This window comes from Leptosomus discolor, chromosome 9, assembly GCF_034619465.1.
Source record: "Leptosomus discolor isolate bLepDis1 chromosome 9, bLepDis1.hap2, whole genome shotgun sequence".
NCBI classification, from domain to species: Eukaryota; Metazoa; Chordata; class Aves; order Leptosomiformes; family Leptosomidae; genus Leptosomus; species Leptosomus discolor.
Window position 1 is genome coordinate 37,331,759 of NC_141399.1, and position 26,676 is coordinate 37,358,434.

Here is a 26,676-nt window from a genome sequence, read left to right on the forward strand (position 1 = left end):
CCTGTCTAGCTTTTCTGCCCCAGAGCTTGGAAAGTGAATTTGTCTTGCCTGGCCAAAGGCATCTGAAAACCTTAGGCTGAAATAGAGTAAAGTCAGGCAAATACGAATGCTGTGGGTGGCGATAGCAAGCTACTGCTCCCATTAGTGTGATCCAGAGCCCTAGAGCATCAACTTCGGCTCCTCTGGACTCAGATCAGGCTTTTCAGGTAGTGCAGAGGCTTGGAAGCCTAGAGCCTGGGCCTTTTTCCAGCTGCCTATGGAGTGTTCTGCCCTGGTCAGAGCTGGGAGCCTGGGGTAGCCTTTGGGTAGCCCATGTGTGTGCTCTGGAGTGCTCTGCTCCTGAGATATCAGAAGAAATGGTTCAGCCTGAAGTTTACTGGGCTGTACTTTATAAATAAATGTTTCAGGCAAGATCTTGACAATCAAACAAAACAAAATGTGCTTATTGCTGTCAGCTGCAAAGTACCCCCAGCACCTTTATGTGTGAGGAGTTCCATGTCCTACCGAAACAGAAGGAAATAGTGGAAAAACACAAGGAAACCTCACATTTGCTTTGAAAACTTGTCCTATTTAAACCATCTATGTTGCAAAGCAATTCCTGCATTTATGGCCCAGTTTGGGCACAGGGAGACTGAACCATTGCACAAAGCTGTCCCTGCACTGCTCTGCTGAGAAAAAAGTTGTGAAAGCTGGCCTAGAGATAAACATGTTCCCTGAATATTGCATCCTGACAAGTTCTTCCACAACACACATAATGGAAAATAATAGCATTTTTGTTAAATATTCTTGTCTTCAAGCCTCTCTGTTGAGGAGCTAATGGCTGAAAGTCTGGATGTGCTCTGCTCCTGAGACATCAGAAGAAATGGTTCAGCCTGAAGTTTACTGGGCTGTGCTTTATAAATAAGTGTTTCAGGTGAGATCTTGACAATAAAACAAAACTGGGAACTACTGGTTCTAGCTATGATCTGCTGGAGATTTAGTTCTCTGCACCTGCTCCTTTGCTAGAAATTTGGGTTGGAAGCACTACCCCTCTGACAGGCCACTCTGAAGGTGACCATCACTACTATCTGCAGTACTTGAGATATGCAAGGCATCTGCCACTTGCCATTCTAGAGAAAAGTCACTTTAATGACCTCCAAGCAGCTCTGGTCTCTGACATACTTGTATCCTGTAATTCAAAGCCCAGCAACTGCAGTTGCTGTTGCAGCAAACATGATACTCCTTCTTCATGCCAGCCAAAGTTCCCCTCTGCAGTATGCTAGAGACTTGATCCTACCAGAGAATAGCGACAAAGTGTTTTACACTGAGACACCTGTACCCTGAGCAGAGCCAAAGGCTGCGAACAATGCAATCTTGCATTAACAAGCAGGCAACGTCACTGCCCGGTTACTGTCAGCTGCTGGTGTAACCTTTGGCATCACTTACCCGTCCCATATCTTCATCCAGATTATGTGGGGCTGAGCCCAATGATCTTGTGCTCCCTGGATCACCACATGAAGACTCAGAGGTTGGATGGAGTCAATAATCAGCCCAACAGATAGTGTTGAGAGAAAGAGGGTGAAATGTGTTTAAAGGATGATACATGGGCTCCAGTGACGATGCTGAGAACATAGATCCCTTGGAGTGCTATGGAGAGCTACTGCAAGTGCAGTAGGACAAAGGACAGACACATGGGCTGCAGAGCATGGTCAGCAAGGAAGAGTCCCAGCAAAAACGTATTTACCATACTGAGGCAGAAAAAAGAGAGATGGGTCTGAACCACCCCATGAGTCTGTAAGGCTTCAAACTTGAAGCCTTGAAAATGGTGGCCTGTCAAGGTTGGTTCTAGTTGCTCTCTGTTGGGAAGGAAGAGACTGAAACAAAGATGCCACAAATGGAAAGAAACAAAGGAGAAAGAAGAGTGATTCCCAAGTGACCTGGATCAAGGGGCAAACTTAAGAATCGCTGAAGAGTGGGCTGGACAAAAAGCTAGGCTTTACTCAGTCAGTGGAAAGGCACCTAGTGCCAATGGCAAACATGCCCATCACTTCCAAAATACAAGAAAGAAAACCATGATGACCATATCAACAGAGAGGTTTGGAGGATGCTTTTTGGTGACTTTCTCTTAGTGAAAAGACGTGAAAAGTACATAAAAAGCCGGGACCTAACCTTCTCACCATGCACTACATGATTATTGTCTTAAGGATGAGAAGAATAAAGATCCAGGACTATTCCTCCATCCAAAGTGTGCTCTTGCTTGTTTCATGTGTCTGACTGCAGCTACTTGTAATGTTTTTGTTGCTTCTTACCACCCAGGATTTCAGGGCAATGTCACACAAGCACAGGTGCAGAGCTAAATCAGATTTTATATGTAGATATGACACTGCAAGTGGAAGTGGGTTTAATTAAGTGTCTTCCAAAGATCCAAAGCATCTTCTGTCTTGAGGAACGGACAACACTTTTTTTGCAGGGAACTCCCTGGTAAATGTCATCTTTGCAGACTTCATGAGTTTCCCAGTGGTGAAGCCACCAACAATGTCTCTCCAGACCGTCATTGTAACAGCTGCTCAGGAAGTGACCTTGTTGGCTCCAGAGATGGCCATCCCTGTGGTTGGGATGGATGGGATGAATGGATGGATGGAACTCACTCTGTTCAGACACAGCCCTTCTGTCCTGAAGTGGATCTTTTTACCAAGATATTGTGAGGATGTTGGAGACAGGGAGCTTTGCTGGCTACTGAAACCACTCATCTTTCAATCTTTTTGGCCTCTCACTTCTCCCCAACTACTGCCATCTCTTACCTTCATCCTGATGATGTTTTTTTTTAAAAAAATCGTCTTTATTAACAAGTTTTCCACATTGGATCCAGATACCTCTCTTCAATATGATTTGCACCTCTAGGTTGCTTGCAGCCACTCTACCATACAAAAAGAGAGGAAATCCTTCATCCACAATTAGCACTTACTGGTGGCAGGTAGGAAAGGCTTGGAAAATCTTTGGGTCCAAAAAGCATTAGTCAAATCTTACCCGAGTGCATGCTAAAGGGAGTTTTTGGTGGCATCTATGGTGATACCTGCCTGCCTTTCGTTAGAGGAGAACTGCAGAGAACGTGCAGAGTAGCTCCCATCTAGAACCAGAACCCAACTGTGGTTATAGCCAGAACATCATCATGATCGTTTTTAATGCAGAGATCAGCAATTCACCAAGATCAGCCCATCATGATAGATTCTGCCTGAATAAATGCTCTGTTCCCATCTAAACTCATGGGCTGGCTAAAGGGGAGAAAGAAAGAATGGAGCCAGCCTGGAGGAAGTGGACACACTGGGAGTGCCTGCCAGCAACCAGCAGCTTTTGCAAGGAAGTGATTTCTTTCAAATGGCATGGGAAGCATTGCTGCTGCCTACATTTGGGGTGAAAGAAGGACTGATGCTTATTGATTTTTCTTCATGTTCATGCAAAGAAACAATCAAACCTGCAGTAAGGATCCTTGCCATCACATCAATAAAGAACATTCTTTTTGGCTGGGGGGAAGGCTCTGTAGAGACCAGGGCTCAGCCTGGGCTTGTCCCCGCTAGTTTTACTCCTGGTACAAACACTTTAAAATGCCAATAGTTATTCTTCTGCCTCCTGTTTCTTTTGTAGTTTCAAACACATGGCTTGTCAATTGTTTCAAGAAGAGCTAATTAAAGGCTGAAACTGAGCCAATGAGGCACCTTCATTGCGTAGCAAATTCACTGCTTGGAAATAATTCAATGGAATAAAGATGAAAAGTAAATATGGTGACACATTGTATTCCCGAGCTCCCTGAAAGCCCACCACTCTTCAGGGAGGTCCCTGAAGTGCACATACCAGGAGTGGCTTAGCTTTCTAGGATAAAGATCAGGGTTAGCTTGAAAAAGCAACCACAAATTTGGAGTCCTTCCTGATTCTCCAGCCTGATACCACTTGCAGCAAACTCACAAAGAGCATTCCTTCTGAAACATTCTTGGTCCCGCCTTGTTTTCTTGTTTGATTACCACGTGCACAAACATGCTCTTACCCTATTGTTTCAGACTGTTAGTCTTGCAGTGCTGGGTGAACGAATAAATTAAGGAGCATGCTTCTTTTATGACAAACTGAAGCTTTTGAGACTTGGCTCCTTTTTCGGCTGTGCCCAGTTCACTTAATTGCCCAAGGCTGTGTGAATCCTGACTTTGTGCTGATTTCCCTGTCCCTGAAAGGGACATGGTTGCTTTGAGGGCCTGTTCTGATCCTTTGCTCATACCAATAACCTGGGAAAGGCTTGTCTCATCTCTAGAGGCCAGATCAGCGTTATTATTCATGACGGAAGGGGAAGACTATCAACTGGCCTCCTCTGGAGCCTTTCTGCCATGAATCTGTTGCTCAGACCACAGCTGCAAAAGCAAACAGATAGAGAGAGTCCAAGAAACACACGAGAGAGGCATTCAACACCCAGTGATGGCTGTGGTTCTCCACAAGGCCTCTGTTCTCCTCCTTTGACCTCCATACCTGAGAGATGACTGGCTATTTTCTTCCCCAATTCTGCCAGCTATTTGCATACAGCCCCACAACAATTTTAAACAACATATTAAAATGCAAAGGGGAAAAATACAAAGGCTCCAGAACCAAGAACAAGGACAAAACTGATTTTCAAATTGATTCAATAAATATAAACAAGGACCAGCATGCTACAGTAAGCAATTTCTCTGTGCAGCTGAGATTAAATCAGTTAGCAGGGAGGGGGCATAAGCAAGGGTAATGGTGGCTGTCAGGAAGGAACCTGCCAGAGAGGCTGATCCTGAGCAAGAGGGGAAAGCGTGGGTGATATCAGGCATAATTTACTGCCAGTTGCTGTTTCTGATTGCTTGCTTCCCACCCACCCTCTTCGCCCGAGCTTACAAAGCCGCAGCTGCCGGCAGCTGTGGGCAACAGCACAAGCATTAGACCTCCCAATCACTGCACCATGCTTACCCATGCCAGGGGAGACCTACAGTCAGGGATACCAGCCGCAGGGGACACAGCGGAGTGGGCCCCTCTCCATTGGTGAGGCTGGCGTCCTGTGGCGTACTTGGGTTTGTGTGGCATGCTAGCAACATGCAGCGGGGCATTTATGGGTGGGACAGAAAGAAAGGGAAGAGGAGACTACTGGCAGAGCAAGACCAAAACATGCAGGCATTCGCATTTCCATGGGCAATGGTCATGCAGAAGGACAGAGGGAAAAGTGAGAAAAACACCTGGGTGTTTTTCTCCAGCTAAGCACAGCAACAAGCCCTCCAAGCCCTTCCTCCCTCCACCCTCAAGAACCGCTCCAGTTGAGACCTGAGCTGGGGAACCCAGTAAGTAACATCCAGCCTCCTGGAGTGCTGCGGGGCTGCATGTTACCAACTCCTGGCCCCGGCGCAGCTCTCTCGTGCAGCGTTTCTTCAGCACCCCCTCCTCCCTGGCCTTGGCCACAGGGCTGACCTTCATCTCTTGGGCCTCCAGCACCTTCTTGCCATCCCAAGCCCAGCTGCGCTTGGTGAAGTAGTTGACAGTGGCAAATTCGATCAGCGCAGAAAACACAAAGGCGTAACAGACGGCTATGAACCAGTCCATGGCCGTCGCGTACGCCACTTTAGGTAACGAGTTTCTTGCGCTGATGCTTAGTGTGGTCATGGTGAGGACAGTGGTGACACCTGTGGAAACACAGCAGGAGACAAGGGTGTGAGACCACACACTCATACTCACCCAGTTTCTGCTCTAACCACAGCTGGCATTTCCATCATGTAAATTTAGGAGCCATCCCCTAAGCCATGTGGCCCTTATTGCTTCTATAATTAAGGCAGCCTTGCTCAGCACAAGTCTAGAATAATGAAACAGTCCAGGTTGGGAGGGAAGCCAGCTTGTCCAACCCCTGCTGGAATCAGGGCCAAATTCAGGCTGCTCAGGGCCTTCTCTGGTTCAGTTTTGAATATACCAAATTCATTTAATCAATGGCAAACACCTGCGTTAGGATGAGATTAATCTTCCCCAAACGCCATCGACGAGATCTCTGCTCACTGTAAAAGAGTCCTAGCTCATAGGTAGGCACCCACACTCAATTCCTTGTCTGCTAGTAGGGTAAGTTGTGTGATGCTAGACCCAGTTCCCTCATGTAGAATAGGGCCACGGAGAATCACAGAATGACAGAATGGTGGGGGTTAGAAGGGACCTCTGGGGATCATCTAGTCCAACCTCCCCGCTAAAGAAGGTTCACGTAAGCAGGTTACACAGGACTGCATCCAGGCGGGTTTTGAGTATCTCCAGGGAAGAAGACTCCACAAGCTCCCTGGGCAGCCTGTTCCCGTGATCTGTCACCCTCAGAGTAAAGAAATCTTTCCTAATCTTCAGATGGAATTTGCTGCACTCCAGTTTGTGCCCATTGCCCCTTGTTCTGACACTGGGCACTACTAAAAAGAGCCTGGCCCCATCCTCTTGACACTCGCCCTTTAGATATTTATAAGCGTTGATAAGGTCCCCTCTCAGTCTTCTCTTCTCCAGGCTAAAGAGCCCCAGGTCTCTCAGCCTTTCCTTGTAAGAGAGATGCTCCATCCCCTAATCATCTTAGTAGCCCTCCGCTTGACTGTCTCCAGTAATTCCCTGTCTCTCTTGAACTGGGGGGCCCAGAACTGGAAACAGTACTCCAGATGTGGCCTCACCAGGGCAGAGTAGAGGGAGAGAATAACCTCCCTCGACCTGCTGGTCACACTCTTCTTAATGCACTCGAGGGTACCACTGGCCTTCTTGGCCACAAGGGCACATTGCTTGCTCATGGTCAACTTGTTGTCTACCAGGACCTCCAGGTCCTTCCCCGCAGAGCTGCTCTCCAGCAGGTCAGCCCATAACCTGTACTGGTGCATGGGGTTATTCCTCCCCAGGTGCAAAACCCTACACTTGCCCTTATTGAACCTCATGAGGTTCCTCTCTGCTCAGCTCTCCAGCCTGTCCAGGTCTCGCTGAATGGCAGCACGGCCTTCTGGCATGTCATCTACTCCTCCCAGTTTAGTATCATTGGCAAACTTGCTGAGGGTGCACTCTGTCCCTTCATTCAAGTCGTTGATGAATATGTTGAATAAGACTGGACCCAGTATTGACCCCTGGGAAACACCACTAGTTATAGGCCTCCAACTAGATTCAGCATTCTGTCCTTCAGCCACTGTCCACTCATCTATCCCACACTTCCTAAGCTTACTTATGAGGATGTGATGGGAGACAGTGTCAAAAACTTTGCTGAAGTCAAGGTAAACAACAACCATTGCTTTCACCTTGTCCACCCAGCCAGTCATGCCATTATAGAAGGCTATCAGGTTGGTCAGGCATGATTTCCCCTTGGTGAATCCATGCTGACTACTCCTGATAATCTTCTTTTCCTCCACCTGTTTAGAGATAATAGCCAGAATGAGCTGTTCCATCACCTTTCCGGGAATGGAGGTGAGGATGACTGGTCCTTCTTCTTGCCCTTTTTGAAGACTGGAGTGACTCTGTCTTTCCTCCAGTCCTCAGACACTTTTCCTGTCCTCCATGACCTGTGAAAGATGATGGAGAGTGGCTTGGCAGTAACATCTGACAGCTCCTTCAGCACTCGTGGATGCATCCCATTGGGGCCCATGGATTTGTGAGTGTCCAGTCTGGCTAAGAGATCCCTAACCCAATCCTTCTCTACCAAGGGGCAGTCTTCCTTCCTCCAGACTTTTTCTCCTACATCCAGGGTCTGGGATTCCTGAGGACCAGCCTTAGCAGTAAAGACTGAGGCAAAGAAGGCATTTGGTAACTCTGCATTCTCCGTATCCTCTGTCACCAGGGCACCCACCTCGTTCAGCAGAGGGCCCACATTTCCCCTGTCTTCCTTTTGCTACTGATGTGTTTGAAGAATCCCTTCTTGTTGTTTTTGATGCCCTTAGCCAGACTTAATTCCAAACAGGCCTCAGCCTTCCTCATTACATCCCTGCATACTCTGACAACATTTCAATATTCCTCCCAAGTGGCTAGTTCCTTTTTCCACATGTTGTAAACTTCCTTCTTCCCTTTGAGTGTTTCCAGGAGCTCCTTGCTCATCCAAGCAGGCCTTCTGCCTCCTTTGCTTGATTTCTTCCTCATAGGGATGAATCAGTTTTGGGCTTGGAGGAAGTGGTGCCTGAATAGCAACCAGCTCTCTTGGGCCCCCCTACTGTCTAGAACCCCAGCCCATGGGATTCCTCCAAGTAGGTCTCTGAAGTTGCTAAAGTTAGCTCTCTTGAAGGCTAGGCTTGCCGTCCTACTGGTTGACCTGCTTCCTCCAAGCAGGATCCTGAACTCCACCATCTCATGGCCACTACAGCCAAGGATGCCCTCAACCTTCACATCCCCAACCAGGCCTTCTTTGTTTGTTAGTATGAGATCCAGCAGTGCACCTCTCCTCATTGATTCCTCCACCATCTGAGTCAAAAAGTTATCATCAATGTTTTGCAGGAACCTCTTGGACTGTGGCTGCTTGGTTGTGTTACTTTTTCAGCAAATATCAGGGTTGTTGAAGTCCCTCATGAGAACCAGGGCCTGTGACTGTGAGGCTGCTTCCAGCTGTCTGCAGAAGGCTTCATCTACCTCCTCATCCTGGTCAGGTGGCCTATAGAAAACACCCTCAACGATGTGTCCCATCTTAGCCTGCCCCCTAATTCTTACCCATAAGCTCTCAACTCGCTCCTCATCACCCCCAGGCAGAGCTGGATACACTCCAGGTGCTCTCTCACATAACGAGCAGCTCCCCCACCTCGCCTAGTTGGCCTGTCTTTCCTAAAGAGTACATTGCCATCCATGACAGCATTCCAATCATGCGAGCTGTCCCACCATGTCTCAGTAATGGGGATGAGATCTCAGTAATGAACAATGAGATCATGGCCCTGCGACCACACACAGACCTACAGTTCTTCTGTTTATTCCCCATGCTGTGTGCATTGGTGCATAAGCACTTCAGGATCAGAGTTGAGCATATAGATTTCACCCTCAAGGGGTGGTAGGGCCTTTGGTTCTCAAAAATACTGCCCCATGAGCACTAAGCTACTACCCCCAGGTGCCTCTCTGGCAGGCCCAGATTCATCCCCATCTCCCTTCAAATCTAGTTTAAAGCTCTGTCAGTGAGCCCTGATAACTGTTGTCCTAGAACCCTCTTCCCCCTATAAGATCAGCTTTTCCCATCTGTTGACAGCAGGCATGGTGTCTTGAAGGTCAATCCATGATCAAAGAACCTGAAGTCCTTCTGGTGGCACCAGTCTTAGAGCCAGGCATTCATCTGCTGGCTCTTCCTGTTTACTACCTCCTCATTCCCTGCAACTGGAGGCAGAGAGGAGAACACAGCTTGTGCTCCCGATCGCTTCACCAGCTGTCCCAGGGCCCTGAAATCTTTCTTCATTGCCCTAGGACTTCTTCTCATGACTTCGTCACTGCCTACCTGAAATATCAAAAGGGGATAGTAATCTGAGGGCCATACTAGGGAAGAAAGCTTCATCCTTAACCTGGGCCCCAGGCAGGCAGCAGACTTCCTTATGTAGTGGGTCTGGCCTGCATATTGGGCCTTCCACTCCCTTCTGAATTGAGTCCCCTATGACAAGGACCCATCTTTTCTTTCCGTTTATCGGATGTTTTGATGCAAGACATACTCTGCCTTAGCCTCAGTGACATCTCCGAGCTAGGCAAGCTGTCCTCTTTGTTATTATTTAGTTCCCCTTGCAGAACATCATACCTGTTATGCAAGGGCACCTGACAAGGTGGGGTAGTCACTGGGCAGACGCGCCTGTTGCGCCTGTAGCGCTGGGCAGGAACTTTTTGCCATTGCCCCCTGTCCTCCAAATCACCACATTCAGCTGGGCGGAGAGAGGACGGGGAGTTCTCTGTAGCAGGGGTTCTGTCCGCCTGCTGGGTTTCTGTCACGGGAGTCAGGGTATGAAGCCTCTGGTTGTTTTTGCAATAAAATAACAGTAAAAAGGACAGCTAGAAGGTTGGGAACTTCATGGGAGGACCAGAAACTGGCCACTCATCCAATGTGATTCTCTCAACGTTTTGGAAATAGTGTCTTGTGACCTGCATGGATAGACACCCGGGATCCTGGGTCCTCCCAGCATGGCCACACACCCATCATTGGCCCAAGCTGACAGAATGAGTGTCATAATGATTTATTTAAAAAAAGATCTGTTGCAAAATGCCTTTTAAACCTTTTTTCATTAAAGCAAGCAGCCATAGCTATCCATTTTCCCCAATAATGTGCTTTTCAGTTAAAAATGCATTAAAAACATTATAAAAATATTGACTAATTTTCACTTCCCTTAAGCCATACTCCTGGTGATTGAAGAGCTTCAATAGTATTGTTGACAGTACTTTCTGAGGGGCAAAAAAATGGAATAAACAATTGGAGTTCTCATCATTTTCTTAATAGGAAAGCAAGGCAATTTGGGAGCAAAGACATTTTTCACAAAGGTAGGGTTTAATTTTTCAGTCAGCTCTTCCCTGCTCAATCTGAGCTGCTACTTGAGAAAACCTGTCTAATTGCAAATATCAGGATAACATAGGAGGGTATCAAATATCCTCAGAGAAGGGCTCGCCCCTGGTGTTAGGAGTGCAGAGATACTCCAGAACTGATGCAGATGTAAGAGCCCACCTGGGGCACAGACAGACATGGGGTAAAGCTGTGCAGTCGGTGGGGTTTAGTTGCAAATGATTCACAGATAGATATGTGAGAAAAATTAATCAATGACTCTCTATATCATAGAAACATAGAATGGTCTGGGTTGGAAGGGACCTGACCTTAAAGATCACCCAGTTCCAACCCCCCTGCCGCGGGCAGGGACACCTCCCACTAGACCAGGTTGCTCCAAGCCCCATCCAACCTGGTCTTGAACACTGCCAGGGAGGGGGCAGCCACAGCTTCTCTGGACAACCTGTGCCAGTGCCTCACCATCCTCACAGTGAAGAATTTCTTCATAATATCTAATCTAAATCTACTCCCTTTCTGTTTGAAACCGTTGTCCCTCAGCCTATCACTATATTCCCTGATAAAGAGTCCTTGCCGACTTTTCCTGTAGGCCCCTTTGAAGTACTGGAAGGCCACTATAAGGTCTCCCCAGAGCCTTCTCTTCTCCAAGCTGAACAACCCTGACTCTCTCAGCCTGTCCTCATAGGGGAGGTGCTCCAGCCCCTTGATCATCTTCGTGGCCCTGTTCTGGACCCACTCAAGCAGGTCCACGTCATTCTTGTGCTGGGGGCCCCAGAGCTGGATGCAGCACTGCAGGGGCAGAATCGCCTCCCTCGACCTGCTGGCCACGCTGATTTTGATGCAGCCCAGGATGCGGTTGGCTTTCTGGGCTGCGAGTGCACATTGCTGGCTCATGTTCAGTTTTTCATCCACAAGCACCCCCAAGTCCTTCTCTGCAGGGCTGCTCTCAATCCACCCTGTATTTGTGCTTGGGATCGCCCTGACCCAGGTGCAGGACTTTGCACTTGGCCTTGTTGAACCTCATGAGGTTTACATGGGCCTGCTTCTCTAGCCCATTAAGGTCCCTCTGAATGGCCTCCCTTCCCTCCAGCATGTCCACTGCACCACACATTTTGGTGCCATTGGAAAACTTGCTGAGGGTGCACTCAATCCCACTGTCCGTGCCCCTAATGAAGATGTTAAACAGCCCTGGTCCCAGTACTGACCCTTGAGGAATGCCACTTGTCACTGGTCTCCACTTGGACATTGAGCTGTTGGCCGTGACTCTCTGAGTGCGACCATCCAGCCAATTCCTGATACACTGAGTGTTCCATCCATCAAATCCAGCTTAGAGACAAGGATGTCACACAGGACAGTGTCAAACGCCTTACACAACTCCAGGTAGATGATGTTGGTTGCTTTTCCTTTATCCACCAACGCTGTAACCCCATCGTAGAAGGCCACCACATTTGTCAGGCACGATTTGCCCTTGGTGAAGCCATGTTGGCTGTCACCAATTGCCTCCTTATTTTTCATGTGTACTAGCATAGTTTCCAGGAGGATCTGCTCCGTGATCTTGCCAGGCACAGAGGTGAGACTGACTGGCCTGTAGTTCCCAGGGTCTTCCTTTTTTCCCTTTTTAAATATGGGGGTTATGTTTCCTCTTTTCCAGTCATCAGGAACTTTGATAGTCTGCCATGACTTCTCAAATATGATGGATAGTGGCTTAGCGATTTCATGTGACAATATGCCTGAGCTAGTCCTATTTTCCACGTGATTTCTGTCTGAGCCCCCCTTTTCCATTCTGTTGGATGGAACACCGAAAAGTGGGTGCTAGAGGGCGATACACCCTCTTCTGCACTTTTATCACTGTTCAGTACAGCTCTTTGCAGTCGAGATAGCACAAACCAGTTTGGTTGTACTAACTGCCCAGCTGCCTGCAGCTGCACTCCTCCCTGGGGATCGCTGTAGGATTTGCCTCACCAGGGAAGGGAAGACAACCTGGTACTAATGGGAGGAAGCTGGTGTTAACCGTAAATTTTAAAGTTTCTTCATGACAAATATTTCACAAGCCCAATTCAACACAAACCCCCTTCTAGTTCATTTAGGAGGGTGCAGAACCACCTGTGACCCTCCCTGAGTTCCGTTCCAGTCCACAACATGTGAACAAGGTCCAGGCCTGTGGACAGGTTCCAGAAAGGGAGACATCAGCCACAAGGAGTATTTCTGTCATGACACCTGCTACAGAGAAAATGCTTCATGATCTTTGAAACCACACCACTTTCTGTCTTATTCAAAAACACGAGCAGGTGGTACCACATATCCCCTCTTTGCTTGGTGAATTTTGTCCAATATACTCTCTGTTAAATGGTATCCGCTGGGCATTGTTATTTCCAGGAAATACAATTCTGCCGCATCACACCTGGTCTGCGAGCATGTGTGTGTAGATCCTGAACTAAAGGTCTTGGCTGGAAAGCGCAAAGCAATTCTGGTTTTAAATGTTTGTAAAAACTATTAATATATCTGCAATGCCAGCCTGACACTGCCTCAAAGGGAGGATCTGAAACCAGCTGAAGAAAATAATAACAATATATTTACCATGCAGTTATACTGCCTCAGCCCAGGAACTTGTTATGTGGAGCTCTGACCAGGGCACATTAGCAATTTCAAAGGTAAAGCTTTAAATGCCTCCCCATGTACCCATCCTCTCCTCAACTCAAAAGCCAATATAGATAAGCAGACACAGCCAAATGCATATAATTAAATGATCAATACCTTGATTACTGTTAATATTTATGGCTTGGCTTGTAGCAGAAACATGGACAGAAGTAATTTTGCAGTGATTCAGTGGAAGCAGGGGCACTGGGAAGACACTGAGAGCTATTCTGGGAAATGGCCAGCAGCTTCACTGATGCCAGTCAAGGCCTGGAGAAGACCAGCTCTGATGCTCAGTCTATTTCCCATCATTTGTGGTGCCTTTCTCCCCCCCAACCTGAGAGGATGGCCCTGTGCTCCCAGACTCACCAAAAACTGTTCGGGCAGGAACGGACTCCCTGTTAAGCCAGAAGGAGACCTGGGACAGGATGACCGTCATGATGCAGGGCAGGTAGGTCTGGATCACAAAGTACCCAATCTTCCTCTTGAGGTGGAAGTGTGTGGTCATGACGACATACTCCCCTGCAGAGACAGCCAGTTAGAGATGCTGAGCCACCGGTGCTTTCCAGGATAGGGCCAGGTGACCACCATTCCATCTCTAAACCACTAAAGATGTGTCCTGAACAAACTGTCAAGGTCTCAGCTGAAAGTGCAGCATGTGTGTCATATTGTCACTGGCTGGCATGCCCTGGTGTCTTACAGCACTGCAGGCCACCCTAACAGCCATGCGAAGGAGGGATGCATGCTGCAGCACACTGTTGGCACTGGCTTTGCACATCCTGCACATGCACACATAGCTGCTGTGCCATGCCAGGCATGTGCTCCAGTGTAGCCTGGGTGACTTCCACATAGCGTTTGTCCTTTCAAAACATTTCTCTGAAGATTTCTTTAATTCACTACAAAACAGTTGTGGGACAAAGGCAAATCAATGCCAATAAACAACCAGGCAATAGGCTTTCACTGTTTCACCCCAGGCACCCTCTGGGCGTCTCTCCCGACCCAGTTCCAATCCCTTTTCTGCTCCAGCCCTGGGAGCCACATTGTGGGTAAGATCCCTTAAGCCTAGAGAGACCCTAACAGTGCTTCAGTAGGATTTCAGGACAAAGGATTTTATTTTCTCTAACAATCCTGAAAATATTCCACCTTTCCTCACTGTAACCATCTCAAAAATCAGGGCAAGTTCTGTCGTTAAAGTTCTGGGCTGTAAACCAAAGAAGCAGCTGTCCCTATTTTCCCTCAGTGCCCTATTCCTCCACTCAAAGCTTTCGATATTTTGTTGGATTATTGTGCCTTCTTGTTGTGAGTGTGGCTCTGCTAAATTGTTACACACAGGAGCCTTTAGCAGCTTTCTTGCCACTTCAGGTTATTCATCCGTACATTTTACTGTAACTTAAGTAGAGAGATGGGCCAGATACTATGACATTTAGTTCCCTGGACTCCCCACATTTCCCCAAGGGAGCTGATATGAGTTGTTACAGACAGACACTATTAAAATCAAGTGCACCAGAGAGGAAATATCCTCAAATGAGAGAACTACTGGTGCATAGAGAAGGAGAAGAAAAAAAAGAAAAAAAGAAAGATGAGAGACACACATGATATAACAGAAGCTATCAGTACCTGGATTCAGAGGGGAAGGGAGGAGCAGCAGATGGGAGAGAAAGATGATTAATATTGGTCATTAATCAGAGGAAACATTTGTTTGGGATAATCTTCTATTAGCTGTGATAATATTTGTGTAAGCAGATGCAATGAAAATCACACTGAACATTATGTTGCATTCACCTCCCCTGCCCACAATGCTCTCCTGAGGGACTGGAAAGGGATCCAAGACAAATGAACCCACAGTACCAAGAACCACCTGTGTGGTGGGGCAAATTTTCCACACAACAGATCATTTTTAGATGCTTGAAATCAGTTTTCTAAAGGGTATGGGCTATAAGGCTCTTTCAGTGGAAACCACTAAAAGCTAAACCCTTTACTGCCTCTTGGTGACTGCTCCAGATGTCCCCAGCCACATTCTTCAACAGCACGTGGCTTGGGAAGTACTATGGTGCTCACTGCTCACAGGTACTGACTCTATAATTATGCCAAATCATGGTATTGAAGCCCATGGCTCCATCTCGTCTGACAGTGCGCTCAGCTCATTGCACTGTGGTCCCACAAGTACCTGTGCTGGATCGAACCATCTCTGTCCCAACAACATGACCCAGCAGGTCATACTGGTTCAGGCGAGAGCCACCCTTCGCTACTTCCACTGATTTATCCTTCCCCAGTGTCCAGGTGTAGATCACCTCCGTCTTTGTGTAGGCATCTGCAGAGGAGAAAGAATAATGAGGTTTGTGCTTCTGCCTGACCAAAAATATACCAAAATTAGCCTGTAGCCAAATTAATCCCTGCTGTGCATTCCTCAGAGCCACATGGCTGAGCATAGCCAAGCAAGGCAGTTCAGCAACTGCTAAATCAAATGAGCAAAAGGGAGCTGGGGTTTTTGGAAGGGAGCTGGAAGAGGGGGCAGAGCGCTGTTGTTGAGACACACACTGTCCCCTTGACATGCTGACTCTGCAAGGGCTGGCTCCAAGCAGAGACAAGATAGGAAGGTGTCCAGGGCAGCAGGCTTCTGGGGCAGGAGAACAGCCACAGCCCTGCCATTCCAGGGACCAGGAGAGTCATGCTGCCAGCAGCTGGTGAGAAAGGCTAAACGCAAATGGCGTTGAATTTTAGGTTAAGGTGGAAAAGTTTAAAATCTTTACCCTAACTCAGAAGCAACCCACTCCAAGCCCCTCAGCTTTAGAAGTGCTGTGCCCTCCCACCAAGATGTTTTTTCCCCTGCATGACCCTGTGTTTGCCAGCCTCCAGGCCAATCCACCAGGCAGTGAGGGAGGGCAGTGCTGAGAAAAGCCTGCCCCCACATCGCAACACAAACAGCAGGCAAGTGCTGCTGGACTGCAGCGTGAAGTAGCGCCGGGCTCTGGGCCAGGGCATCCTTCCAGGAGCTTGCAAGTTTCCCTCTCTATCCCACCTGCCCAACTCCCGATATGCAAACACCTCTCTCTAACACACACAGTCACTATCACCTTCACAAACCTTTGTGACCAAACCCCTGCTTCTCCTCATAGCTGCTCCCTTTCCTGACAGCGCCTGCACGCTCTTGGTTTTGCCAGTCCTATGGTATCTAGAAATTGAGTCTCTCCAGACTCTACTAGGAGCCACTTCTCCCCATACTGCCCAAGCTTTCCGTCCATACCCACTGTGCACCATTTTTTTTAGGCAAGAACAAAGTTCACTAAAACAAGTTTTTAATTCATTTTTACCACCAGCTTCTCATATTAGGACATTATGGAATTTTTTTGGCTGAGGTCAGGTCAAGCAACGGGTCAGGTCTGTTGCAGAAATGTCTCAGCTCCTGCTTTGTGGAAGACTGCATCTTAAAACAACCAGATTTCTCTGATCTTTTTAAAACAGCCACCATTATCCCTGCACTGTAGGTTTTGGCAAACCTGTCAAATAGTAGGCAAGTGCTGTGCAAAGTAGAGGGAGTGGTTTTGATGATCAGTCAGTGTTTCTCAGCACACCAGTGTGCTGCCTAAGCACTTCTGATGCAGGCTGGCACCTCTCATCTGAAGTGCAACACTCTGCTTTTCCAGCCCCTCCTTCCAGCTCTCAACATGCTTCTGGAGACCTCCATGCTCCTTCAGGCTTAGCTTTGCACAGCTCTGCCAATGCTCTTCCACCTTGATGGGCAGCACCTTCCGCTCTAGCAGTCATGGTTCACCCACTGCCACTCAGTCTACCAAAGAAACTTGCCCACAGTTTCATTGCCATCATCCTGGAAAACGCAGTTGTCTGCATATCTGGTCTTCTGGGACAGAAGCGTATCTGGTGTTGCATAGGCAAGGCATGGATGCTTGGAACATATTTAATGCCATGAAGCTGTTTCAGTTCTGCTCAATGCCTCGCTTGCAATGCAGTCTAGTCCAATCCAAATAGGAACAGCTCTTTGGCATTTAGTGGAGCTGGTAACTTCAGCAACATCTTCTGCTAGCCTAGTCTCGGACAGCTGCTGTGCAAATGTCCTATGACTGGCTTAGAAACAGTTCTTCTCTGCTGTGTAGATCCATCTTCTAGGGAGCATGGTGATAGGTAAAGCCATCACTATCACTGCACTTGGTCCAAGGTGGGCAGCTGAAGCTGTCTGAAATGCCAGATGTCCTTACTTCTCCTGCAAGGTCTCTGCCTTCCCTCTTTGGGTGGCTGCCATGGTGGCCCAGGGACAGGAGACCACTGATGAGCCATTCAGGTTGTGGGGATCACTGGAAGGTGGTCACTAAGGCAAATTAGGCTGTCCTTTGAACAGCGGGTGTCTGGCCCTGGCATTGTCCTTCTACTTACAAATCTGACCCACCCTAAGCTTCTTGCAAATGAGCAGCTTCCAGCTGTTGATGGCTTTGTGGTACAAACACTAGTTTAATCCTACTCCAACACGGGACAGGTGAGCTCAGATGCTATGTGGATGGATGCTTTAGAAAGAGCCATACTAATGTTAATCAGGGGCAGCTTGTGTCAAAACTCTCATCATTCAGAGGCCAAATCAGTAAAAATACACAGAAGAATCCCAAAAGGTGTTCCAGCAGAAATATGCACATTAATCTCTTTTCCTCACCAAGAAACATTATAAGCAATGAGATGTGCAGTAGTCTGCCTTCCTGCAAGTCTTGTAATAATCTCAGAGTTTAGGCCTGAGGTAGAAGATTTTATATCACTCCGCACAAGGTCAATTAACATCCTTCTCTAAGGCTTGCCATTTTACTGGCCTTCGTGATGGCTTGTGGCAATGAGTTCTACATTTAATTAGGTGCTGCCTAAGAAATAACTTCATTTTAGTAATTTGAATAATCCAGTTTCATGGATGCATTTTGTCATGAGGCAGAGGAGCAGATGCACATGATAAACATGATTTCTTCTGGTGTCAATCAAACTTTTCAACTTTCTCCTTAGTTAACTCCCAAATGGCTACAGGAAGGAAGTATCAGTTTAGAAAGGCTATGATTTCTCTGCTTTCTTAGAGTCCAAAAGGGAGGTTACTCGTGGGAGATCATTCTTTAGTTGGAGGTGGGTAACTCTTCCATCTAACACAAACATAGACTGAAAGTGGTCCTCAGTTTGTTGGACCTGGACGAGACTCCAGGCAGAGTGGGACTAGGAAAGTTATTTTTCCACATTATGGTGAACCAGTGGCTTGGAACTTGGTTCCTACTCACTTTAGGAATAAAACCGAAAGAAATTTAACTTGCACAAGGGAGAGAAGAGGGAACTTGTTCTTGGGCAGGGTATGGGAAGCCCAGGCAGATGAGCAGCTGCAAGTGTGGGAGGCTGGAGCAGCTTTCAACTCACCAGCAAATCTTCCCTAAACCAGGACCCTTGGGTATTGGGACCGAGATTCTCAGAGTTTCCAAGCCTTTTACTTGACAGCAGCCTACCTGACAGACTGAAGAGGAGCAAGGAGTTTGTAAGTGCCATTGGAGCATGGAGCCAGAGCAACCAGAGATTTCAGGCTCTCCCCAGGTTGGCAGGAGTGATGTAGGTAAACTGGACAGGACACCTTGCAGCAGACACCACTGCTATCTTCCCAAATCTGTACACCCAGGATCACCTTGTGATGAAGGAAAAGCACCTCTGACTTTCCCCTGATGCCAGTCCAGCTGAGGCAGCACTGAAGAGGCAGCACTGCCCTGAAGAAGGCAGAGAGGGCAACGGGAAGCTGCTCTTCCCACTTCCCTGATAAACTTGCAGAAAAACCATAGCTGTCTAACCCATCCTGTGAGCCTGAATAGACCACAGATTTGCTTGCTGTCCATTTCTGATGATGGTAGGAATTGGATGTATGAGCTATCAGGAACAAATTTTTGGTCACATAATCGTTAGCAATAATTAATAACACTGTTACTAAAATACTGGAAAACACTAGCCACACAAAGGACTGTTCTTCAGCTCTGTGCCCAGCTCCTTGCAGAGGCTGATCAGGGTACTTACAGCTCCCAAATTTCAGCGGGCAAGCATGCACATCCATTGGGAAGTCCTCCAGGTGCATGGGGCACTCTGCATGAATCGTTAGCCTACAAGACAAAACACAGGGCGCGATCAGAAACACACAGCTGCGGAGGCTCCCACCTGGCCCTTCTGCCATGGCGTCTTCGCCCTGCATCCATCAAAGGTGACAAAGGCCTCAATGTGGGCACTAACCTCTGGGTCTCCGGGCAGAAGGCCATCATCTGTGGAGAGAACAGCAGGCACACAGATCTGGCAACCTTCCCCATTGTATAAACTCAACCCTATTGACTGATTTCATCTTTATCTACTCAGTGCAATCAGAAAACCTGCCAAAGCCCGGGGCTTTTGTTTGCTTATGCGTTATGCACAAGGAGTGCATTGATGCCTGGTGCCAGGGACATCTCATGGACCATGCTGGAAAGCAGAAGGAAAGAGCTTCCAGGGAACATGGCCTGTTCTTCCTGGTGGGCTGGAAGGAGCCGAGAGCTGGCAGGTTGTTCAGTCAGGAAGCCATAGTGCTACTGGGCTTACTGAACAAAGTCAGTCAGAGCCATGAAGTCAAGGTGTTGCACCAGGGTACAACGCACCCCTGTGCATGTGGGCACCTCATCCCACATCCTACAGCTCTTCCCTCACTGGTGGGACTGCAGAGGATGCTGCAGGCAGATGCAAAACTGTGTGTCCTGGAGCTGTTTGTGGGTGTGCAGTACAACTTGTGTGCTTTATTCATCCACCAAATCCCAGCAGGATACCTCATCAGGAAGTGGTTTTGTAAGGGAGATACAACCATAAAAGCAGCGTGCTGCAGAACATGGGGCCAGGCATAAAAGGATCCATTATAAAAGGCTTTTAAAAAGGTAGCTCTAAGCTCATGTTCCTTCCTGAAGTACTGCAAAGCCTGCAACCTAGGAGGGGCAGCCAGGACAGATGGCTTCTCAGGTGACATCTAATATAATCTTCTCTGAAGGAACCATTTGTGGAAAAAAGGAACCACTTCTGATGGCTCGGCAAAATAACAAATAAACCATGACAGAAGCAACAGCTGGATGCAAAGGGCAAGCGCACAGACCTAAGGTTGAAGGTGGCTTGCGGAAAACTCAGGTCAAGAAGCACAGTAGAAAGATTCTATTGAGATATTTTCCTTCAGCTGGAAAAACATTCAGGGAAGTTATTCTTCATAGAAAATATTGAGGCTTAGTCAAATGCAAAACAAACCCTGAAAAAAAAAAAGGGTAATATTTTGTTCACTAAAAGCAAAGAAGAAGAAAAGGAAAGAAAAACAAAGGTTATTTCTTTCAGGTGGACAAACCTTAAATGATTCTACAAAAAAAAAAATAAACCAAACCCAAAACCCACACACTGTTTTTTAAACTTGGCATAAAAAAATTTGGTAGACCAAACGAAGCACTTCACAAATCGCTTTTAAAAAACCCTATTGGGAAACAAAGCAGAATCACCACGGCTTGGGGGTGGCAGGGGATCTCCAAGGCTGCAGCGATGGTGGCTGCAGGCGGCAGATGGTGCTATGACAGGCGGACACCAGCGCAAGCAAGGCACAGCTGCTCCATGTCAGGTGTGAGAGCAGCCCAGGCTGTGCTGGAAACTCTCTGCCGGCTGTGAATTTTGCTCTGCCAGGTGGGAAATGAACCTTGTGATTTCAGACCCACATCCAGCCTCATCTGATTCTTTTAGAGGGTCTAGGAAAGGTGGCATCCCCACGAGAGACAGGCAAAGGCCTTAAATCAAAAAGCAGAGGAACAGAGTTGGAAGCTGCTGTAATTTTGATGGGGCAGGGCTGGGTGGCCAAAATCCTCCTGGCATGACCTGGAGTCCCTGCAGCACCCACAACAGGGTTTAAATCCCTGTTAAGCCAGCCTTTCGGGATATCTGGGAGGTGAGGCGTGCGGCCCCTTTGCAGTCGCCACTCGAGTCACAGCACCGCAGAGCAGATGGCACCACGAGGAAGTCTAGGCCTTATTCTTGTATGAGCTAGCAAATGGTGAGTTTCCTGCAGACCTTCTGAACACAGCCCCATAGTGTTTCAGTGGTACCTCCTTGTTCCTTAATGCAATAGCAACACATACTAATTTCTGCTGGTTTTCAGTGCTAGGTACCACTGTCCTGACTCCACGGGGCACACCCGCGCCACTGTGTCGCAGAAGCTACCTCACAGGGAGAAAAAACCCTGTAAAAGCACCTCCCACATTCACAGAATCATAGAATCGTAGAACAGTTTGGGTTGGAAGCGACCTCAAAGATCATCTAGTTTCAATCCGCCTGCCATGGGCAGGGACACCTTCCACTACACCAGGTTCTCCAAGTCCCATCCAACCTGGACTTGAACACTTCCAGAGAGGGGGCAGCCACGGCTTCTCTGGGCAACCCGTTCCAGTGCCTCATGAACCTCATGGTGAAGAACTTCTTCTTTACATCTAATCTAAATCTCATCCTATCACTACATGCCCTTGTAAAAAGTCCATCTCCAGCTTTCCTGTAGGCCCCCTTTAGGTACTCGAAGGCTGCTATAAGGTCACCCCAGAGCCTTCTCTTCCCCAGGCTGAACAATCCCAACTCTCTCAGCCTGTCCTCATAGGAAAGGTGCTCCAGCCCTCTGATTATCTTTGTGGCCCTCCTCTAGACTTGCTCCAACAGGTTCACATCCTTCTTATGTTGGGGGCCCCAGAGCTGAATGCAGTACTCCAGATGCAGTCTCATGACAGTGGAGTAGAGGGGGAGAATCACCTCCCTTGACCTGCTGGCCATGCTTCTTTTGGTGTAGCCCAGGATGCGATTGGATCTCTGGGCTGCGAGTGCACACTGCCAGGTCATGTTGAGCTTTGTGTCAACCAATACCCCCAAGTCCTTCTCCGCAAGGCTGCTCTCAATCCACTCATCACCCAGCCTGTATCTGTGCTTGGGATTGCCTCAACCCAGGTGCAGGACCTTACACTTGGCATTGCTGAACTTCATGAGGTTTGCAGGGGCCTCCCTCTCCACTCTGTCAAGGTCCCTCTGGATGGCCTCCCTTCCCTCCAGCGTGTTGACCGCACCACACAGCTTGGTGTCCTTGGCAAACTTGGTGAGGGTGCACTTGATCCCATGTCCATGTTGCCAACACAAATGTTAAACAGCACTGGTCCCAATACTGACCCCTGAGGAACACCACTAGTCCTGATAAACAGCTCTTAGATATTCAGCATCAGCAGAACATGGTCCCCATACACCCCATGGGGACTACTTGCACTGAAGCCCAGAGGGGCTGGCTGTCAAGTCAACATTCACTGTTGGGTCCCAAGGGCTCACAGCCCAACTGTGGCTGATGCAATGCTCCATACTTTGGCCAGGTTAATCACAGTGGGTTTATTGGGTCTGTGCAGGCTGACTCCCTCTCTGGTAGAGGAGGCCAGTGGATATTCACAAAGTACGAAATCTGAGTGTATTCAGAGCAAACCACACTTTGTTGTCATCTCCCAGCAGCCAGTGGCTTACGACTTACAAAGGCTGCATCCAGGCGACTGAGTGCACCAGAGACGAAGGACCTTTTCTACTCTGAGCCTATCCATCCTTTCTGAAGCATATACATAGATAGTGAACCTCATGAGGTTCACCTGGGCCCACCTCTCCAGTTTGTCCAGGTCACTCTGGATGGCACCCCCTCCCTTTGGCACATTGACTGCATCACCCAGCTTGGTCTCAACAGCAAACTTGCTGAGGGTGCACTTAATGTCACTGTCAATATCATTAATGAAGATATTAAACAACAATGGTCCCGGTACAGATCCCTGAGGGACACCACTTGTCACCATTTTCCATCTGGACATCGAGCCATTGACCACTACTCTCTGGATGCAACCATCCAGCCAATTGCTTATCCACTGAACAGTCCATCCATCAAAGCCTTATCTCTCCAACTTAGAGAGAAGGATGTTGTGGTCACTAGGGACTTCACCTGACTGTCATGACTTTTCAAATATCATGGAGACTGGCTTGGCAACTGCACCAGCCAGTTCCCTCAGGACTCTGGAATGCATCTCATCAGGTTCCATGGACTTGCGTATGTTCAGGTTCCTCAGATGGTCATGAACGTTGTCCTCACGTATGGTGGGAGGGACTTCGTCTCCTTGGTCCCCATCTTGTGGGCCATTAACTTGAGAGCTGTGAGGAGAGAGGTTGCCAGGAAAACTGAGGCAAAAAAAGTTGTTGAGAATGTCAGCCTTCTCCTCGTCTGTTGTTACTAGTTCACCATTGCTGCTTATCAGCAGGGGTTCACTTTTTTTGACCTTCCTTTTCTGGTTTACATACCTTTAGAAGCCCTACTTGGTGTTTTTTTGCATCCTTTGCCAAGTTCAGCTCCAGCCATGCCTTGGCCTTCCTGACCTTGTCCCTACACAACTGGGCAACGTCCCTGTACTCTTCCCAGGATACCTATCCCTGCTTCCACTGCCTGTGTCATTCCATCTTGCCTTTAAGTCCTATTGACTAACTCCTTGAAGAGCTGGAAGTTTGCTTTCCTAAAATGTAAGGTCCTGACTATGCTTTTCATCTGCCTTATACCCCTTAGGACAGTGAACTGCACTAGTGCGTGACCACCTCAGCCCAGGCTGCCTCCAGTCTTGACATCTCTGATGAGTTCACTTGCATTTGTGACCATCAGGTCCAATATCACATCCCCTCGGGTAGGGCTGTCTATTTCTTGCCTTAAGAAGTTGTCATCTAGGCACTCCAGGATTGCCTACAGCTTGCCGTGCCACTTTTCCAACAGATGTCAGGGCGGCTGAAATCCCCCAGCAGGATGAGAGCCTGTGTGTGCGATGTCTCCTGGAGCTGGAGTAAGAAGCGTTCATCAATAGGTTCCCCTTGATCAGGTGGCCTGTAGAGGACACCAGCCACAAGGCTCCCTTTGTTGTCTTGATCCCTAATTGTTACCCATAAGCTTTTGACCTTCTCATGGCTATTCTTTAGGGACAACTCTTCACACTCTATCCATTTCTTAAGATAGAAGGCAACACCTCCACTCCTCCTTCCGCTCCTGTCTCTTCTCAACAGCCTGTAGCCGTCAATAGCCACTCTCCATTCATAGGATTCATCCCACCAAGTTTCAGTAATGGCCACTATGACGTAGCCTTCCCGTAGCACGATAGCTTCCAATTCCTCCCGTTTGTTGCCCATGCTGCACGCATTGGTGCAGAGGCACTTCAGCTGGGCTGCCAGCCACGTTACCTTCTTAGAGGGACATCCCTTTATTCACCCTCTTGGCTTCTATTTCCTCAGCAACCTCTAGCTCATCTGTGTAAAACTTTGCCTGTGCTGCAGTGTCCACAGCATGCCTCAGGGCAACAGGCTGAAGGCCCTTACTGTCACCTCATCCCTCCAACCCTGGTGTGTCATCCTGCCACTTATCACAGATAATCTTGATATTATTATCCCCCTCCTCCTTTGCTTCTAGTTTAAAGCCCTGTCAATCAGCCCCGCAATCTCCTGGGCAAAGACCCTCTTCCCCCTTTGAGAAAGGTGTCTCCTGTTTGATGTTGGCATTCCTGGTGCTGTGTAAGCCATCCCATTATCAAAAAAACCAAAATTGTGGCAGTGACACCAGCCATGGAGCCATGTGTTGACAGATTGGATCCTCTTGTTCCTTCCAATGCCACTACTTTCAACTAGAAGGAGAGAAGAAAAAATAACCCGTGCCCTAGATTCTCTTACTAACCGTTCCAAGGCCCTGAAGTCTTTCTTGATCATTCTTGGGCTACTATTTGCTGCTTCCTCTCCACGCACTTGGAAAATCAATAGTGGGTAGTAATTGGTGGGCCTCACTAAGCTAGGAAGTTTCTTAGTGACATCCTTAACCTGGGCTCCACGGAGACGGCAGACCTCCTGTGAGAAGGGTCTATGTGGCATATTGGACTCTCTGTTCCCCTCAGAACAAAGGTGCCTACAACTATAACCCTTCCTTTCTTCCTTTTGTCTATGGTGCGGATATGGGCAGTAGGCCTGACTGTGTAGACAACTCTGGTGTAGCTTGCCCACTGTCCCCATCCTTGTTTAGATGTTCTTCCTCAGCCAGAGCCACATACCTGTTGCTCAGAGGCACCTGGGAGGCCAGGTGGGCAAGAGGGGATTTCGCCTGCTGAAATTTTCTTCTGGGCACTCAAAGGCCACCACTAACAAATTGCTCACTTGCTCTGGTGCCTCTCTTTCATAATCTGGATGAAGATTAGGATTTCAAGCAGCAGGTATGAAAACCTGGCAGTAAGGTGTGGACTTGAGAGCCTTGCTCCTCCTGTTCTGTTTCTTTTGTGGTGCTTTCTTCTGTCAGCTCAGAATTCACTTTGGGAGCTTCATGGTTGGCAAGCTTGTCATGGATCTTACCATTCAATTCTTTCTGTGTCCTTTTCAACTGCAATGGACTTTTTGCTTCTAATATTTGTCACTGTCATTTGTGTAAAGGAAATGTTGATGCATTTCCCCTGTCTCCCTCAGCAGGCCACACAAGACCTTTTCTTTTTAGCTTCCTGTTCATTCATTGGCTTCACTAACTACTTTATTATTTCAAAAGGCTTTAGCAGGGTGTTCCCAAAATCAGCTTTTCCAAAGGACCTCTCTTCTGATCACTGCTTTCCTTCTGATGTATCCTGAACTCCCCCAAAACCCCGGAAAGTCCTTTTTCATCTACTGTACAGTTTGCAAGTCCTGGCCGTCATCAACAGCCACTATGAATAAGGCTGAATGACTCAAAGGACTGCAGATTGTGGGTCTGGTAGTTGAGTGCCATTTAGAGCAGCCAGAAAGAGCTCAGAGGAGGCCAGGAGGCAGCAGAGACCAGCTGGGCACAAGCTGGCCTTGGCCACACCTTCCTGCCCTCTCCAGGCCATGGCCAACACGAGCAAGTATTGTTAAGGTAAGGAGACAACTTTATATGGATGCTGGATGACTCTGCAGGTGTGTGGGAATGCAAAGCGACATTTTAAATCTACAGTGTGTTTTATTATCTGAGCCAGTAAAAAACAACAGAATATATCCATCAACAAACCACTGAAAAAGGAATGTAATCTGCCACTTCTCCACCTACAACTTATGGTGTTTTACATCTTCTAAAATTAAAAAAAAAAAAAAGGCATATCGTTCCAGTGGGACGAGTCCGAGTCTGCTTCAGTAACTTCCACCAGCCAGAAGTCAGTGTGTACACAGATAATGCACAAAAGGAGTCAGCTTCCCTGCCAAAGGGAAAAGCAATACAGGCATTCCCCCTCCCAGGTGTTGTCCCTTGCCTGAAACCTCTCTGCTTTGACTCTGTGCATGCCAGAGTGTGCTGGCTCCCTGAGTTGCTCTCCCCATGACCAGAGTGCATGCACTGCTGCTCACTCCTGCTCACTCCTCTGCCCCCCGCATCCCTTGGACATCTTTCACCCCTCTCCTGCAGCCTCTCTTGCACACACTCATCGTTCAGAGTGCTAATTAGCACAGGTATTTAGGTGAGCTGCGGAATCAGTCACCACTCAGGAGAATGCCCACATTCTCCTTCCATTCCCCCCACT

At 48.0% G+C, this 26,676-nt stretch overlaps 1 protein-coding gene across 1 annotated transcript in view; it reads right to left on the reverse strand.

Moving 5' to 3' along the window:
• The window catches only part of GABRA3 (gamma-aminobutyric acid type A receptor subunit alpha3), a 71,496-nt gene that overhangs the window by 2,734 nt on the left and 42,086 nt on the right, over window positions 1-26,676 (reverse strand). Inside the window, exons 5-8 of the mRNA XM_086470275.1 lie at window positions 19,124-19,206; window positions 15,261-15,404; window positions 13,463-13,615; window positions 5,443-5,654 (exon numbers count right to left, since the gene is read on the reverse strand). Coding sequence (XP_086326401.1) covers window positions 5,443-5,654; window positions 13,463-13,615; window positions 15,261-15,404; window positions 19,124-19,206 — 592 coding nt within the window. The remainder of the gene's footprint in view (window positions 1-5,442; window positions 5,655-13,462; window positions 13,616-15,260; window positions 15,405-19,123; window positions 19,207-26,676) is intronic.